Source organism: Oncorhynchus mykiss, chromosome 5 (assembly GCF_013265735.2).
Source record: "Oncorhynchus mykiss isolate Arlee chromosome 5, USDA_OmykA_1.1, whole genome shotgun sequence".
Taxonomy (NCBI): Eukaryota; Metazoa; Chordata; class Actinopteri; order Salmoniformes; family Salmonidae; genus Oncorhynchus; species Oncorhynchus mykiss.
In genome coordinates, this window is record NC_048569.1 from 76251991 (window position 1) to 76264958 (window position 12968).

General features: G+C 48.7%; 1 protein-coding gene across 1 annotated transcript; it reads left to right on the plus strand.

Annotated features, from left to right (window-relative positions):
- Positions 1 to 10303: 10303 nt before the first annotated feature.
- On the plus strand, positions 10304 to 12544 carry LOC118964720 (piggyBac transposable element-derived protein 4-like). Its single transcript, XM_036979061.1, has 2 exons — positions 10304 to 11153; positions 11490 to 12544. The coding sequence occupies exons 1-2, from the start codon at positions 10304 to 10306 to the stop codon at positions 12542 to 12544; spliced, it is 1905 nt and encodes a 634-aa protein (XP_036834956.1).
- The last annotated feature ends 424 nt before the right edge of the window (positions 12545 to 12968 follow it).

The following is a 12968-nucleotide window of genomic DNA, read 5'->3' on the forward strand; positions in this document are numbered from 1 at the left end:
TCTTTCATCACATTCCGAGTGGGTCAGAAGTTTACATACACTCAATTAGTATTTGGTAGCATTGCCTTTAAATTGTTTAGCTTGGGTCAAATGTTTTGGGAAGCCTTCCACAAGCTTCCAACAATAAGTTGGGTGAATTTTGGCCCATTCTTCCTGACGGAGCTGGTGTAACTGAGTCAGGTTTGTAGGTCTCTTTGCTCGCACCTGCTTTTTCAGTTCTGCACACACATTTTCTATAGGATTGAGGTCAGGACTTTGTGATGGCCACTCCAATATCTTGACTTTGTTGTCCTTAAGCCATTTTGCCACAACTTTGGAAGTATGCTTGGGGTCATTGCCCATTTGGAAGAGCCATTTGCGACCAAGCTTTAACTTCCTGACTGATTTCTTGAGATGTTGCTTCAACATATTCACATAATTTTCCTGCCTCATGATGCCATCTGTTTTGTGAAGTCCACCAGTCCCTCCTGCAGCAAAACACCCCCACAACATGTTGCTGCTTCACGGTTGGGATGGTGCTATTCGGTTTGCAAGCCACCCCCTTTTTCCTCCAAACATAACGATGGTCATTATGGCCAAACAGTTCTATTTTTGTTTCGTCAGACCAGAGGACATTTCTCCAAAAAGTACGATCTTTGTCCCCATGTGCAGTTGCAAACCGTAGGCTGGCTTTTTTTATGCCGGTTTTGGAGCAGTGTCTCTTCCTTGCTGAGCGGCTTTTCAGGTTATGTCGATATAGGACCTGTTTTGCTGTGGATATAGAAACATTGTACCTGTTTACTCCAGCATCTTCACATGGTCCTTTGCTGGTGTTCTGGGATTAATTTGCACTTTTTGCACCAAAGTACGTTCATCTCTAGGAGACAGAAAGCATCTCCTTCCTGAGCGTTATGACGGCTGCGTGGTCCCATGGTGTTTATACTTTCGCACTATTGTTTTTATAGATGAAAGTGGTACCTTCAGGCGTCTGGTCAACCTTCAGGTGCACAGTCAACTTAGTGTATGTAAACTTCTGACCCACTGGAATTGTGATACAGTGAAATAATCTGTCTGTAAACAATTGTTGGAAAAATTACTTGTGTCATGCACAAAGTAGAAGTCCTAACCGACTTGCCAAAACTATAGGTTGTTAACAAGAAATTAGTGGTTGGGATTAAAAACAAGTTTTAATGACTCCAACCTAAGTGTATGTAAATTTCCGACTTCAACTGTATATCCTGGTCGCATGGCATATGAACTAACAGGTTATAGAGCAGACAATTAAATTATTACAACATACAGGTTGTAATATGGCTTTTTTTCTGGCTTCCCCAGTGATTTTACCCAGGCACCGCTACTGCATTTCACAAATTCATGGAATATAGTAATTTAGGTACAACGGGATGTATTAAGATGCCACTACGCAAAAATATTATATTCCTCTCTAAGTGCTAGTGCCTGCTATTTATCAATCCACTTAAATTAACACACACAAACTGTGGACTGCATAAAGTCCTCTATAAACCATTATAAACCAATAGGAGAGCAAATAAGTTAAAGACAATGAAGGAAACCTCTGGAGTTAACATTCACACCTATTGGCTGAGAGTAGCTATGTTCTCTCTGCTTCATGGTGACCCTGCTGTTCGCTGAGGCTGACCCGCTCTGCAATGGTACACCGCTAATGACTCAGCCTGATGCAACCACTCCACAGGAGGCCCCAGAATGGCCACCATTAACATTCTGTGTGCACTGTTTAATTAATAAGCAGGTCCGGCATTTAGAATGCAGGCCTCATCAAATCCCAAAATTAATATGTTTAGTGTAACCTTGATGGGAAACATATATTTCAATAAGAGCCCTGTGAAAAAATGGTTTCTGTAGAACAAAAAAAATCCTGACAGAGACTGGAGACTGGTAACGTTGAGTGGTCGAATGTATCAGCTTTATTAGGTTCTATTTATTTAATTCTCAATGAAAATGACATTCTCCAAAATCTTTAATGACAGTGATTTCATTACAAGGAGGAAAGGCAGGGAGGACATTTTTTTTTCTCTATTAATATTTTGTTTTCTGGCAGTGGAGTTGTGATTCCTACTTTTAATGGGATGTTATTTCCAAGCAGTCTGGATGCCTGGAAAATGCCACTTCCGTCTCCTCAGAGGGGAGAGCATAGCAGAGTGAGGGAACGAGAGAGAGAGAGAGAGAACGCCAAACACCCCGACAGTTCCTAGGAGGGGGAACCTGTCAGCCTAAAAGCTGCCTCTCTCATTGTGATAATACAATTGATAAAATTGAGGCACCAATTTCTCCTCAGCAGACTACAGAGTTGCCCATATGACTGTAGTCCAGGCCACCTCTGTGGCTTCCATTAAATGCATTAAATGCAGTCAGCTCCTGTGTTTTTGTACTTATGTATGTGTGTATGTATGGGTGTGTGCATGGAAGCTGGTTTGTATCTGTCTGTGTGTGTGTTTGTTTCTCTTTTATAATGTAACATAGATATTGGGAATTCATACTAGAAGTAAGCATGATAATTTATTGAGGTGATGAGGGATACTATTGCTTCCACAAGGTGTTAGTAGAGTGAAATTGTCATTGTTTGCACAATAGTTAGTAAATTGCCTGTGATCAAAGACAGAGTGGTGGTTGTGCATTAGTGTGTGTTGTGAACAATAAACCAACATTGTTTGTGGCTATCTGTTAGAATCACAGTTTTTTTCATTTTTAATTTAACCATTATTTAACTAGGCAAGTCAGTTAAGAACAAATTCTTATTTACAAACCTGGGCCAGTGACACCTCTTGCACTGAGATGCTGTGCCTTAGACCACCACGCCACTTGGGAGCCCATAGTTTTTGTTCCCTAGGAGGGACATCTATCTTTCTTCTCACCATGTTTAAAGATAAATTGTCATTCATTTTTGTAAACTACTTCAGAGGAAAGTGTTTCTTTCCCTGGGTAATTTACACAACACACATCATGCCAAGCAACCAGAAAAGTGCTAGGCCCTCAGTTGTTGCAGAAAAACAAGTTTTAATCTGCAGTTTTTTTTTATCCATGCAGTGCTCTGAATCTTAAGGCCAGTAATGTAATATGCAAAAAGACTGTTCAAGCTCTCTCTAGTCTCTTTCATGCTCCGTAACTATCCTTGCTTTTTTGGCTCCATATCCAGACTGATCTGCTGGTGGGTTCCCTGTTTGGTTTCTGATGTCAGCATCAGGTTTTATTGGCAAGCCAGTCCCTTCTGGCTATTGTTACAGACAGCATCATTTTCTCAGCCATGAGAACAAACAACGTTCTTGGAATGTTCCTGAAACAAAACTGTACAGTATAGAGCTGCACAAAGCAGACATATTGATCTGATCATTATTCGCTCCGTGGACTGAACTATTTGATTGATATGTATTACTCATATCTCTTCGGGACTCTGGAGTCTCTTATTAGACATTGCTAGTTGTTTTTCAAACTTGAAATGTATGATATTAGGTTTTGCGTGAATTCTAATAAGGTGAATAATTGGGATTGTTTCCACTGAGGTGGTAGATATTTAAGGAGGGGGACTGTCTGACCTCACTAAAGGTCCTTTTAAAACTTCTTCAGGATTGTTGGGTCCCCTGCGGGACGGTTGAGCTAAAGTAGGCTGATGCGATTAACATGAGGTTGTAAGTAACAAGAACATTTCCCAGGACAAAGACATATCTGATATTGGCAGAAAGCTTAAATTCTTGTTAATCTAACTGCACTATCCAATTTACAGTAGCTATTACAGTAAGATAATACCATGCTATTGTTTGAGGATAGTGCATAGTTTTGAATATAAAAAATTATTAAGGAGCCCTATTTAAGTTTGAGAGTGACAAATATCTCAGGTGAGAGAGAGATGGGTGATGTATCGTGACAGGGGTGCCTATATTTCTCAGCGGGTTCCTTTGAGTACCTCTTCAGAATAAGGCGATCAAAACGTGCTGGACAGCTTTCCCATTAGCCCTCCCTTAAGTCCCTCTTGGCATCAGACCCCCAGGCATTCAATCACACTTCAACACTGTGGCCTGCAAATATGGATGTAAATAGCCATGCAATATGTCATGCTTGGCCATAGCACATCGGGGTGTAATTAACTTTAATCAGACTTAGTCTGGGTTAATAACTCTGACAGCATGCAATCACAATGCACAAGGCATTTCTGACATTAAAGACTTTACACCCTGCTTGTTTTCACTGGCTTACAACTTCATATTTGCTATGGAGGCCATTAGAATCATAGGTAAACATAATGTGACTCTCTCTCTCTCTCTCTCTCTCTCTCTCTCTCTCTCTCTCACTCTCTCTCTCTGTCTTTCCCTCTTTCCCTCTCTCTCTCTCTCTCTCTCTCACTAGCACTCTCACTTAGAGTACTTACCTGCTTTTTGGGTTTTGGCTAAGTGGAAATGTGATTAGTCAATTAAAAAAGTTGAGTGTAGTGCCCCGATTCAATATATTGGGTAGCCTTTTCCTGCAGTCAATGACCTAAAGCTCCCTATTTGGCCTCATGGGTGGAATGCTAGTCTTCTGACTGTAATTGCAGTCTTTGGACGGTCATTTCTCTTTGCTTATTTGAGCTGTTCTTGCCATAATATGGACTTGGTCTTTTACCAAATAAGGCTATCTTCTGTATACCCCCTACATTTTTGTTTGCTATGGAGGCCATTAGAATCATAGGTAAACATAATGTGACTCTCTCTCTCTCTCTCTCTCTCTCACTCTCTCTCTCTCTGTCTTTCCCTCTTTCCCTCTCTCTCTCTCTCTCTCTCTCTCTCTAGCACTCTCACTTAGAGTACTTACCTGCTTTTTGGGTTTTGGCTAAGTGGAAATGTGATTAGTCAATTAAAAAAGTTGAGTGTAGTGCCCCGATTCAATATATTGGGTAGCCTTTTCCTGCAGTCAATGACCTAAAGCTCCCTATTTGGCCTCATGGGTGGAATGCTAGTCTTCTGACTGTAATTGCAGTCTTTGGACGGTCATTTCTCTTTGCTTATTTGAGCTGTTCTTGCCATAATATGGACTTGGTCTTTTACCAAATAAGGCTATCTTCTGTATACCCCCTACATTGTCGCAACACAACTGATTGACTCAAACGCATTAACCTCTTGGATTTAGGGGGCGCTATTTTAATTTTTGGATGAAAAACGTTCCTGTTTTAAACAAGATATTTTGTCACGAAAAGATGCTTGACTGTGCATATAATTGACAGCTTTGGAAAGAAGACACTCTGACGTTTCCAAAACTTCCAAGATATTGTCTGTGAGTGCCACAGAACTGATGTTACAGGCGAAACCCAGATAAAAATCCAACCAGGAAGTGCCGCATTTTTTGAAACCGCCTCATGCCAATGACTCCTTATACAGTGGGGCAAAAACGTATTTAGTCAGCCACCAATTGTGCAATTTCTCCCAATTAAAAAGATGAGAGAGGCCTGTAATTTTCATCAGAGGTACACTTCAACTATGACAGACAATATTTGCAAATTATGGTGGAAAATAAGTATTTGGTCACCTACAAACAAGCAAGATTTCTGACTCTCACAGATCTGTAACTTCTTCTTTAAGAGGCTCCTCTGTCCTCCACTCGTTACCTGTATTAATGGCACCTGTTTGAACTTGTTATCAGTATAAAAGACACCTGTCCACAACCTCAAACAGTAACACTCCAAACTCCACTATGGCCAAGACCAAAGAGCTGTCAAAGGACACCAGAAACAAAATTGTAGACCTGCACCAGAATGGGAAGACTGAATCTGCAATAGGTAAGCAGCATGGTTTGAAGAAATCAACTGTGGGAGCAATTATTAGGAAATGGAAGACATACAAGACCACTGATAAACTCCCTCGATCTGGGGCTCCACGCAAGATCTCACCCCGTGGGGTCAAAATTATCCCAAGAACGGTGAGCAAAAATCACAGAACCACACGGGGGGACCTAGTGAATGACCTGCAGAGAGCTGGGACCAAAGTAACAAAGCCTACCATCAGTAACACAGTACGCCGCCAGGGACTCAAATCCTGCAGTGTCAGATGTGTCCCCCTGCTTAAGCCAGTACATGTCCAGGCCCGTCTGAAGTTTGCTAGAGAGCATTTGGATGATCCAGAAGAAGATTGGGAGAATGTCATATGGTCAGATGAAACCAAAATATAACTTTTTGGTCAAAACTCAACTCGTCGTGTTTGGAGGACACAGAATGCTGAGTTGCATCCAAAGAACACCATACCTACTGTGAAGCATGGGGGTGGAAACATCTTGCTTTGGGGCTGTTTTTCTGCAAAGGGACCAGGACGACTAATCCGTGTAAAGGAAAGAATGAATGGGGCCATGTATCGTGAGATTTTGAGTGAAAACCGCCTTCTATCAGCAAGGGCATTGAAGATGAAACGTGGCTGGGTCTTTCAGCATGACAATGATCCCAAACACACCGCCCGGGCAACGAAGGAGTGGCTTCGTAAAAAGCATTTCAAGGTCCTGGAGTGTTCTAGCCAGTCTCCAGATCTCAACCCCATAGAAAATCTTTGGAGGGAGTTGAAAGTCCGTGTTGCCCAGCAACAGCCCCAAAACATCACTGCTCTAGAGGAGATCTGCATGGAGGAATGGGCCAAAATACCAGCAACAGTGTGTGAAGACTTACAGAACACGTTTGACCTCTGTCATTGCCAACAAAGGGTATATAACAAAGTATTGAGATAAACTTTTGTTATTGACCAAATACTTATTGTCCACCATAATTTGCAAATAAATTCATTAAAAATCCTACAATGTAATTTTCTGGATTTTCTTTCCTTATTTTGTCTGTCATAGTTTAAGTGTACCTATGCAAAAAATTAAAGGCCTCTCTCATATTTTTGAGTGGGAGAACTTGCACAATTGGTGGCTGACTAAATACTTTTTTGCCCCACTGTACGTCTGCGAATGAGCTACGAATGAGCTTACGTTTTCCACGTATTCTCCAAGGTGTCTACAGCATTGTGACGTCTTTTTAGGCATTTCCATTGACGATTGGCTGTAAGGGACCATATATAGCATGTGGTCACATGGTGTCTCCCGCAGAAAATCTTGCGTAAAATACTGAGGTTGCCATTTTTCCAATCGCTTCTTATGAGAAACCAATTGCCTCAACGGATATATTATCGAATATATATGTTAAAAACACCTTGAGGATGGATCCTAAACAACGTTTGTCGTGTTTCTGTCGATATTATGGAGCAAATTTTGAAAAAAGTTTGGCGTTATAGTTGTAGCATTTCTCAGCCATGCATGATGAAGAAACGGGAGCTATTTCGCCTACAAAAATAATATTTTTGGAAAAAAGGAACATTTGCTTTCTAACTGGGAGTCTCCTGAGTGAACGCATCTGAAGTTCTTCAAAGGTAAATGATTTCATTTGGTTGCTTTTCTTATTTTCGTGAAAATGTTGCCTGCTGCCAGCAGAGCCTAGCATAGCATTATGCCGTGATAAACTTACACAAATGCTTGTCTAGCGTTGGCTGTAACGTATATTTTAAAAATCTGAGATGACAGTGGTGTTAACAAAAGGCTAAGCTTGTGTTTGAATATATTTATTTCATTTCATTTGCGATTTTCATGAATAGGAAAAGTTTCTAGGGGTATTTATGTCCGCTGCGTTATGCTAATGCATTTGAGGCTATGATTACGCTCCCGGATACGGGATTGCTCGTCGCAAGAAGGAAAGAAATTCCACAAATGAATTTAAGGCACACCTGTTAACTGAAATGCATTCCAGGTGACTACTGTACCTCATGAAGCTGGTTGAGAGAAGGCCAAGAGTGTGCAAGCTGTTTTCATGGCAAAGGGTGGCTATTTGAAGAATCTCAAATTTAAAATGTATTTTGATTTGTTTATCACTTTGTTGGCTACTACATGATTCCATATGTGTTATTTCATAGTTTTGATGTCTTCACTATTATTCTACAAAGTAGAAAATAGAACAAATTGTAACGCTCAGTAAATGAATGGGTGTGGAGTCAGGCACAGAGAGCAAAGGATGTGGGAAAAAACACGCTTTAATGTCCAAAATCAAAAGAACAAAATAGTATTACCTAACACAGGCGTAACTATTAAAACAAATAGTACCCTTAGGTAAAATACGAGGACAGCGAGAAAACCCAACAAAACACTAACACCTCTGACAAATACAGAAGAACAAGCCCGCACAAACAGAAGCTGGCTAAACGAACTTAAATAACACCACTCTAACAACCAAACAATGAACAGGTGAAACCAATTAGACAAAACCAAACGAACACGGAACAAAGGATCGGTGGCAGCTAGTAGACCAGCGACGACGAGTGCCGAGCGCCACCCAAACAAGAAGGGGAGCCACCTTCGGTAATATTCGTGACACAAATAAAGAAAAAACATTGAATGAGTAGGTGTTCTAAAACTTTTGACCAGTAGTGTATATAAAGTTTAATATTGGGATGCAAACTCAAAATGGAATACATTTTAACTCTATATCTGACATGGTACAAGTGTCTTCTTTAACCCTCCCGTGGTCCTGGGGTCAGGGTGACCCAGGCCCTGTGTGTGGGGGGCTCCCCTTTCTGTGCTCTGCGCTCGCGGGTCAGAGTGACCCAGGCCCTGTGTGTGGAGGGCTGGCGCTCTTGCGCTGGCGGGTCAGAGCGACCCTGCCAGCCACTGGCGAGACGTGTGGCGTGGAGCGTAGTAGAGCGTCTGCGAGTGTGGCGAGGCTGTGCTCCGGGCTCCCCGCTCTGCGCCCTGCGCTCTGCGCTCTGGGCTCACCGCTGCAAGCCGCTACACGTGCCTCGCCGTGTGCTAGAGAGCAGCAGCCGAGTGTTAGAGTCGCGCTCTTGCGCTCCTGAGTCAGAGCGACCCTGCCAGCCACTGGCGAGACGTGTGGCGTGGGAGCGTAGTAGAGCGTCTGCGAGTGTGGCGAGGCTGTGCTCCGGGCTCCCCGCTCTGCGCCCTGCGCTCTGCGCTCTGGGCTCTGCGCTCATGGGTCAGAGCGGCCGGCTGGGTCGCTGCACAGGTCCGGACGTGCCCCGCCGCGTGCTAGAGAGCAGCAGCCGAGTGTTCTCGTGGCGCCCGTGGCTCAGAGCGACCCAGCCAGCCGCCGGCGAGGCGTGTGGCGTCGAGCGTAGTAGAGCGTCTGCGAGTGTGGCGAGGCTGTGCTCCGGGCTCCCCGGTCTGCGCTCTGCGCTCTGCGCTCTGGGCTCTGGGATCTGCGCTCTGCGCTCCGCGGGTCAGAGCGACCCAGCCGGCCGCCGCACAGGTCCGGACGTGCTCAGCCGTGTGCTAGAGAGCAGCAGCCGAGTGTTCTCGTGGCGCCCTGCGCTCCGCGGGTCAGAGCGACCCAGCCGGCCGCCGCACAGGTCCGGACGTGCTCTGCGGGTCAGAGCGACCCAGCCGGCCGCCGCACAGGTCCGGACGTGCTCAGCCGTGTGCTAGAGAGCAGCAGCCGAGTGTTGTAGTTGCGCCCTGCGCTCCGCGGGTCAGAGCGACCCAGCCGGCCGCCGCACAGGTCCGGACGTGCTCCGCCGTGTGCTAGAGAGCAGCAGCCGAGTGTTCTCGTGGCGCCCTGCGCTCCGCGGGTCAGAGCGACCCAGCCGGCCGCCGCACAGGTCCGGACGTGCTCAGCCGTGTGCTAGAGAGCAGCAGCCGAGTGTTCTCGTGGCGCCCTGCGCTCTGCGGGTCAGAGCGACCCAGGCCCTGTGTTTCCAGGGCCGGCGCTCTGCTCTCTGCGCTCTTGCGAGTCAGTGCGACCCTGTCAGCCACTGGCGAGGCGTCTGCCGCGGAGCGTACTAGAGCGTCTGCGAGTGTGGCGAGGCTGTGTGCGCGCTCTGCGGGTCAGAGCGACCCTGCCAGCCGCTGCACAGGTCCGGACGTGCTCCGTCGTCGTGTGCTAGAGTGACAGCCGAGTGTTCTCGTTGCGCTCGTGGCTCAGAGCGACCCTGCCAGCCGCTGCACAGGTCCGGACGTGCTCCGTCAGTCGTGTGTGCTAGAGAGCGACAGCCGAGTGGTTCTCGTTGCTCGGCTGGGGTGGGTCGACTGCACACGGCTACGCAGGAGCGCGCAAGCGAGCCTCGAGCATTTTCGGGTCTCGGTCTCCCGCAGTAAGCCGGCCCGGCCGGCCCCTACGTAGAGAGGATACTAATATTGTCAGTGGCACCCACTCGCGCGCACCCGCACACACCCGCACGCACCCGCACACCCGCGCACACACACACGCACAAAGTGACCGGCGCCACACCCACCCGTGCCAAGTGCGCTCTTGCCGCAGCAGCTCAGCGGACCCGATCAGTGGAGCCGAGCGGCCATGGCCGCGCGTTTTACGGCCGCGCAGGTTCTAGAACAGATCTTGTCCAGCGTGGACCAAGAAGACTACTCGGATTGCCAGGAGGAGGAGGAGGAAGAGGTTTCGGAAGACGAAGACGGGGAGGAATACAACCCCGAGCGCCGCGAGGTCGACGATGCCTCTTCTCCCTCTTCCGAGGGAGAGCAGCCCGAGGAAGAGCCGCCCGAGGACGAGCACGAGGACGAGCGCGAGGACCGCGGCGAGGAAGAGATCTCCTCGGCCCCGGACCAACGGGAGCCGCCGTTGCTGTCGAAAAACGGCAAAATCGAGTGGTCCCCCGTGGCCTACGGCCGCCGCAGCCGCAGCCGCGGGGCCCTCGCCATCTGCCAGGTCGGGCCGGACCAGACTCCGGGCCCCACGGCCTACGCCGCGACACAGGCCCGCGACATCGCGTCCGCCTTCCACCTGTTTGTCACGCCGGCGATAGAAAGGATCATTGTGGAAATGACGAACCTGCACGGGGCCAGAAAATACGGCGACGGCTGGCGACCCATGGACGCCACGGACCTGCGCGCCTACGTAGGGCTGCTGATCCTAGCGGGCGTCTACAGGTCCCGGGGCGAGGCCGCGGCCAGCCTGTGGGACGCCGAGAGCGGCAGGACCGTGTTCCGAGCCACCATGCCGCTCAAGGTCTTTCACAGGTACTCGAGGCTGCTGCGATTCGACGACCGCCAGTCGAGACCCGCCAGACTCGCCACGGACAAACTCGCGGCCATACGGGAGGTCTGGGACCTGTGGGAGGCGCGGCTGCCGGCCCTCTACAACCCGGGGCCCGACGTGACGGTGGACGAGCAACTGGTCCCGTTCAGAGGTACGGCACCGTGCTTGCGATTGCGCTTTGTGCGCTTGCTTCCTGTGTGTGTGTGTGTGTGTGTGTGTGTGTGTGTGTGTGTGTGTGTGTGTGTGTGTGTGTGTGTGTGTGTGTGTGTGTGTGTGCGTGTGCGCGTGTGCGTGTGTGCGTGTGCGCGTGTGCGTGTGTGCGTGTGTGCGTGTGTGCGTGTGTGCGTGTGTGCGTGTGTGCGTGTGTGTGTGCGCGCTTATATGTCTATGCAGCAGCGGCGCAAGCAGCGAGCGGCTGGCTGTAGCAGCGCTGGCAGCGTGTGTAACACAAAACGTTGGCCCTTGTGTCTTGTCCCCTTTCCAAAAGGCCGCTGTCCTTTCCGTCAGTACATCCCCAGCAAGCCGGCCAAATACGGCATCAAGTCGTGGGTGGCCTGCGACGCCAAGTCCAGCTACGCTTGGAAGATGCAAGTGTACACCGGCAAGGCGGCCGGCGGAGGCCCCGAGAAGAACCAGGGGATGCGCGTCGTCCTCGATCTGACAACGGGCCTGAGCGGTCGCAACGTCACCTGCGACAACTTCTTCACCTCCTACGACCTGGGCCAGCGGCTCCTCGAGAGGAACCTCACCATGGTGGGCACGGTGAGAAAGAACAAGGCCGAGCTCCCGCCCGCGCTGCTCCAGTCCAGGGGCAGACAGGTCCTGTCCTCCAGGTTCGCCTTCACGCCCACCGCCACTCTGGTGTCCTACCTGGCAAAGAGAAACAAGAACGTGCTACTCTTGAGCACGCTGCACACAGAGGGCCACGTCAGCGATCGCCGCGACAGGAAGCCGGCCCTCATCCTAGACTACAACTGCAACAAGGGCGGCGTGGACAACCTAGACAAGGTGGTGGGCACCTACAGCTGCAGACGGATGACTGCCCGCTGGCCCCTGGTCGTCTTCCACAACATCCTCGACGTGTCCTCCTACAACGCCTTTGTCATATGGCGAGAGATCAAGCCCGACTGGATGCCTGGCAAGCGGAACAAGCGCAGGGTGTTCCTCGAGCAGCTGGGAAAGGCACTGGTGAAGCCGCTGATCCAAAGAAGGCAGCATCTGCCCCGCACCGAAGCGGCGTCAGCCCTTGTCAAAGTCCTACAGAGTGCTACGGCGGCTGAGGCGGCCGCGGCCGCGGCGGCGGCTGAGGCGCCTCGTGATCAACAGCGCCAGGGCCCCGCCGCTGACACGGCCGCTGCCCCGCTCGTTGCCCCGGCCACCGGGGCAAGTAAGAGGAAGAGGTGTCAGCTCTGCCCACCCAAGAAGGACTCCAAGACACACACGGTGTGCTGCAGGTGTAAGAAATACATCTGCAAAGGCTGTTCACACGCCTACTGTCACACTTGCGCACATTGGGCCTTTAGCCAGGACGGGACAGGGTGACCCGGAGGACAAGGGGACTAGACACAATGCCAGGACAACGGGAGGGTTAAAAGCCCATAACCATGTGTGTGAGGTGTATACTTTTGTTTCAAAGTAGATTTGTTTAAGACCACCAAGAATCACTCTGTGTGACCCTGATTTAGCCAACTGCAGTAAAACGTAACCTGATTGCGGGTTCACTCAGAATCATTATGCTGTATGGGAGTTAACCATGTTAAAACCAACTCCACTAACTAGTTATTCTTCTCTCAGTCATTGTTGTTGGATATTGATGCAAAACCAAACCGGTGCAAACTTTCTGAGTGAGCCCACAGTATAGTTTTTCTTTGATTGAATTGGGCCTAAGTACAAACATTTGTTGTTGAGTATAGCTACACTAAAGGTCCATTCCATAGAGATGGGTTCTTTAAGATCCCATGGTTTA

Bases quoted from the DNA above. Each gene is read 5' to 3' on its own strand.
- LOC118964720 (XM_036979061.1), top strand. From the start codon at position 10,304: ATGGCCGCGCGTTTTACGGCCGCGCAGGTTCTAGAACAGATCTTGTCC. The intron at 11,154-11,489 runs GTACGGCACCGT...CCTTTCCAAAAG, and splicing joins GCAACTGGTCCCGTTCAGAG to GCCGCTGTCCTTTCCGTCAG.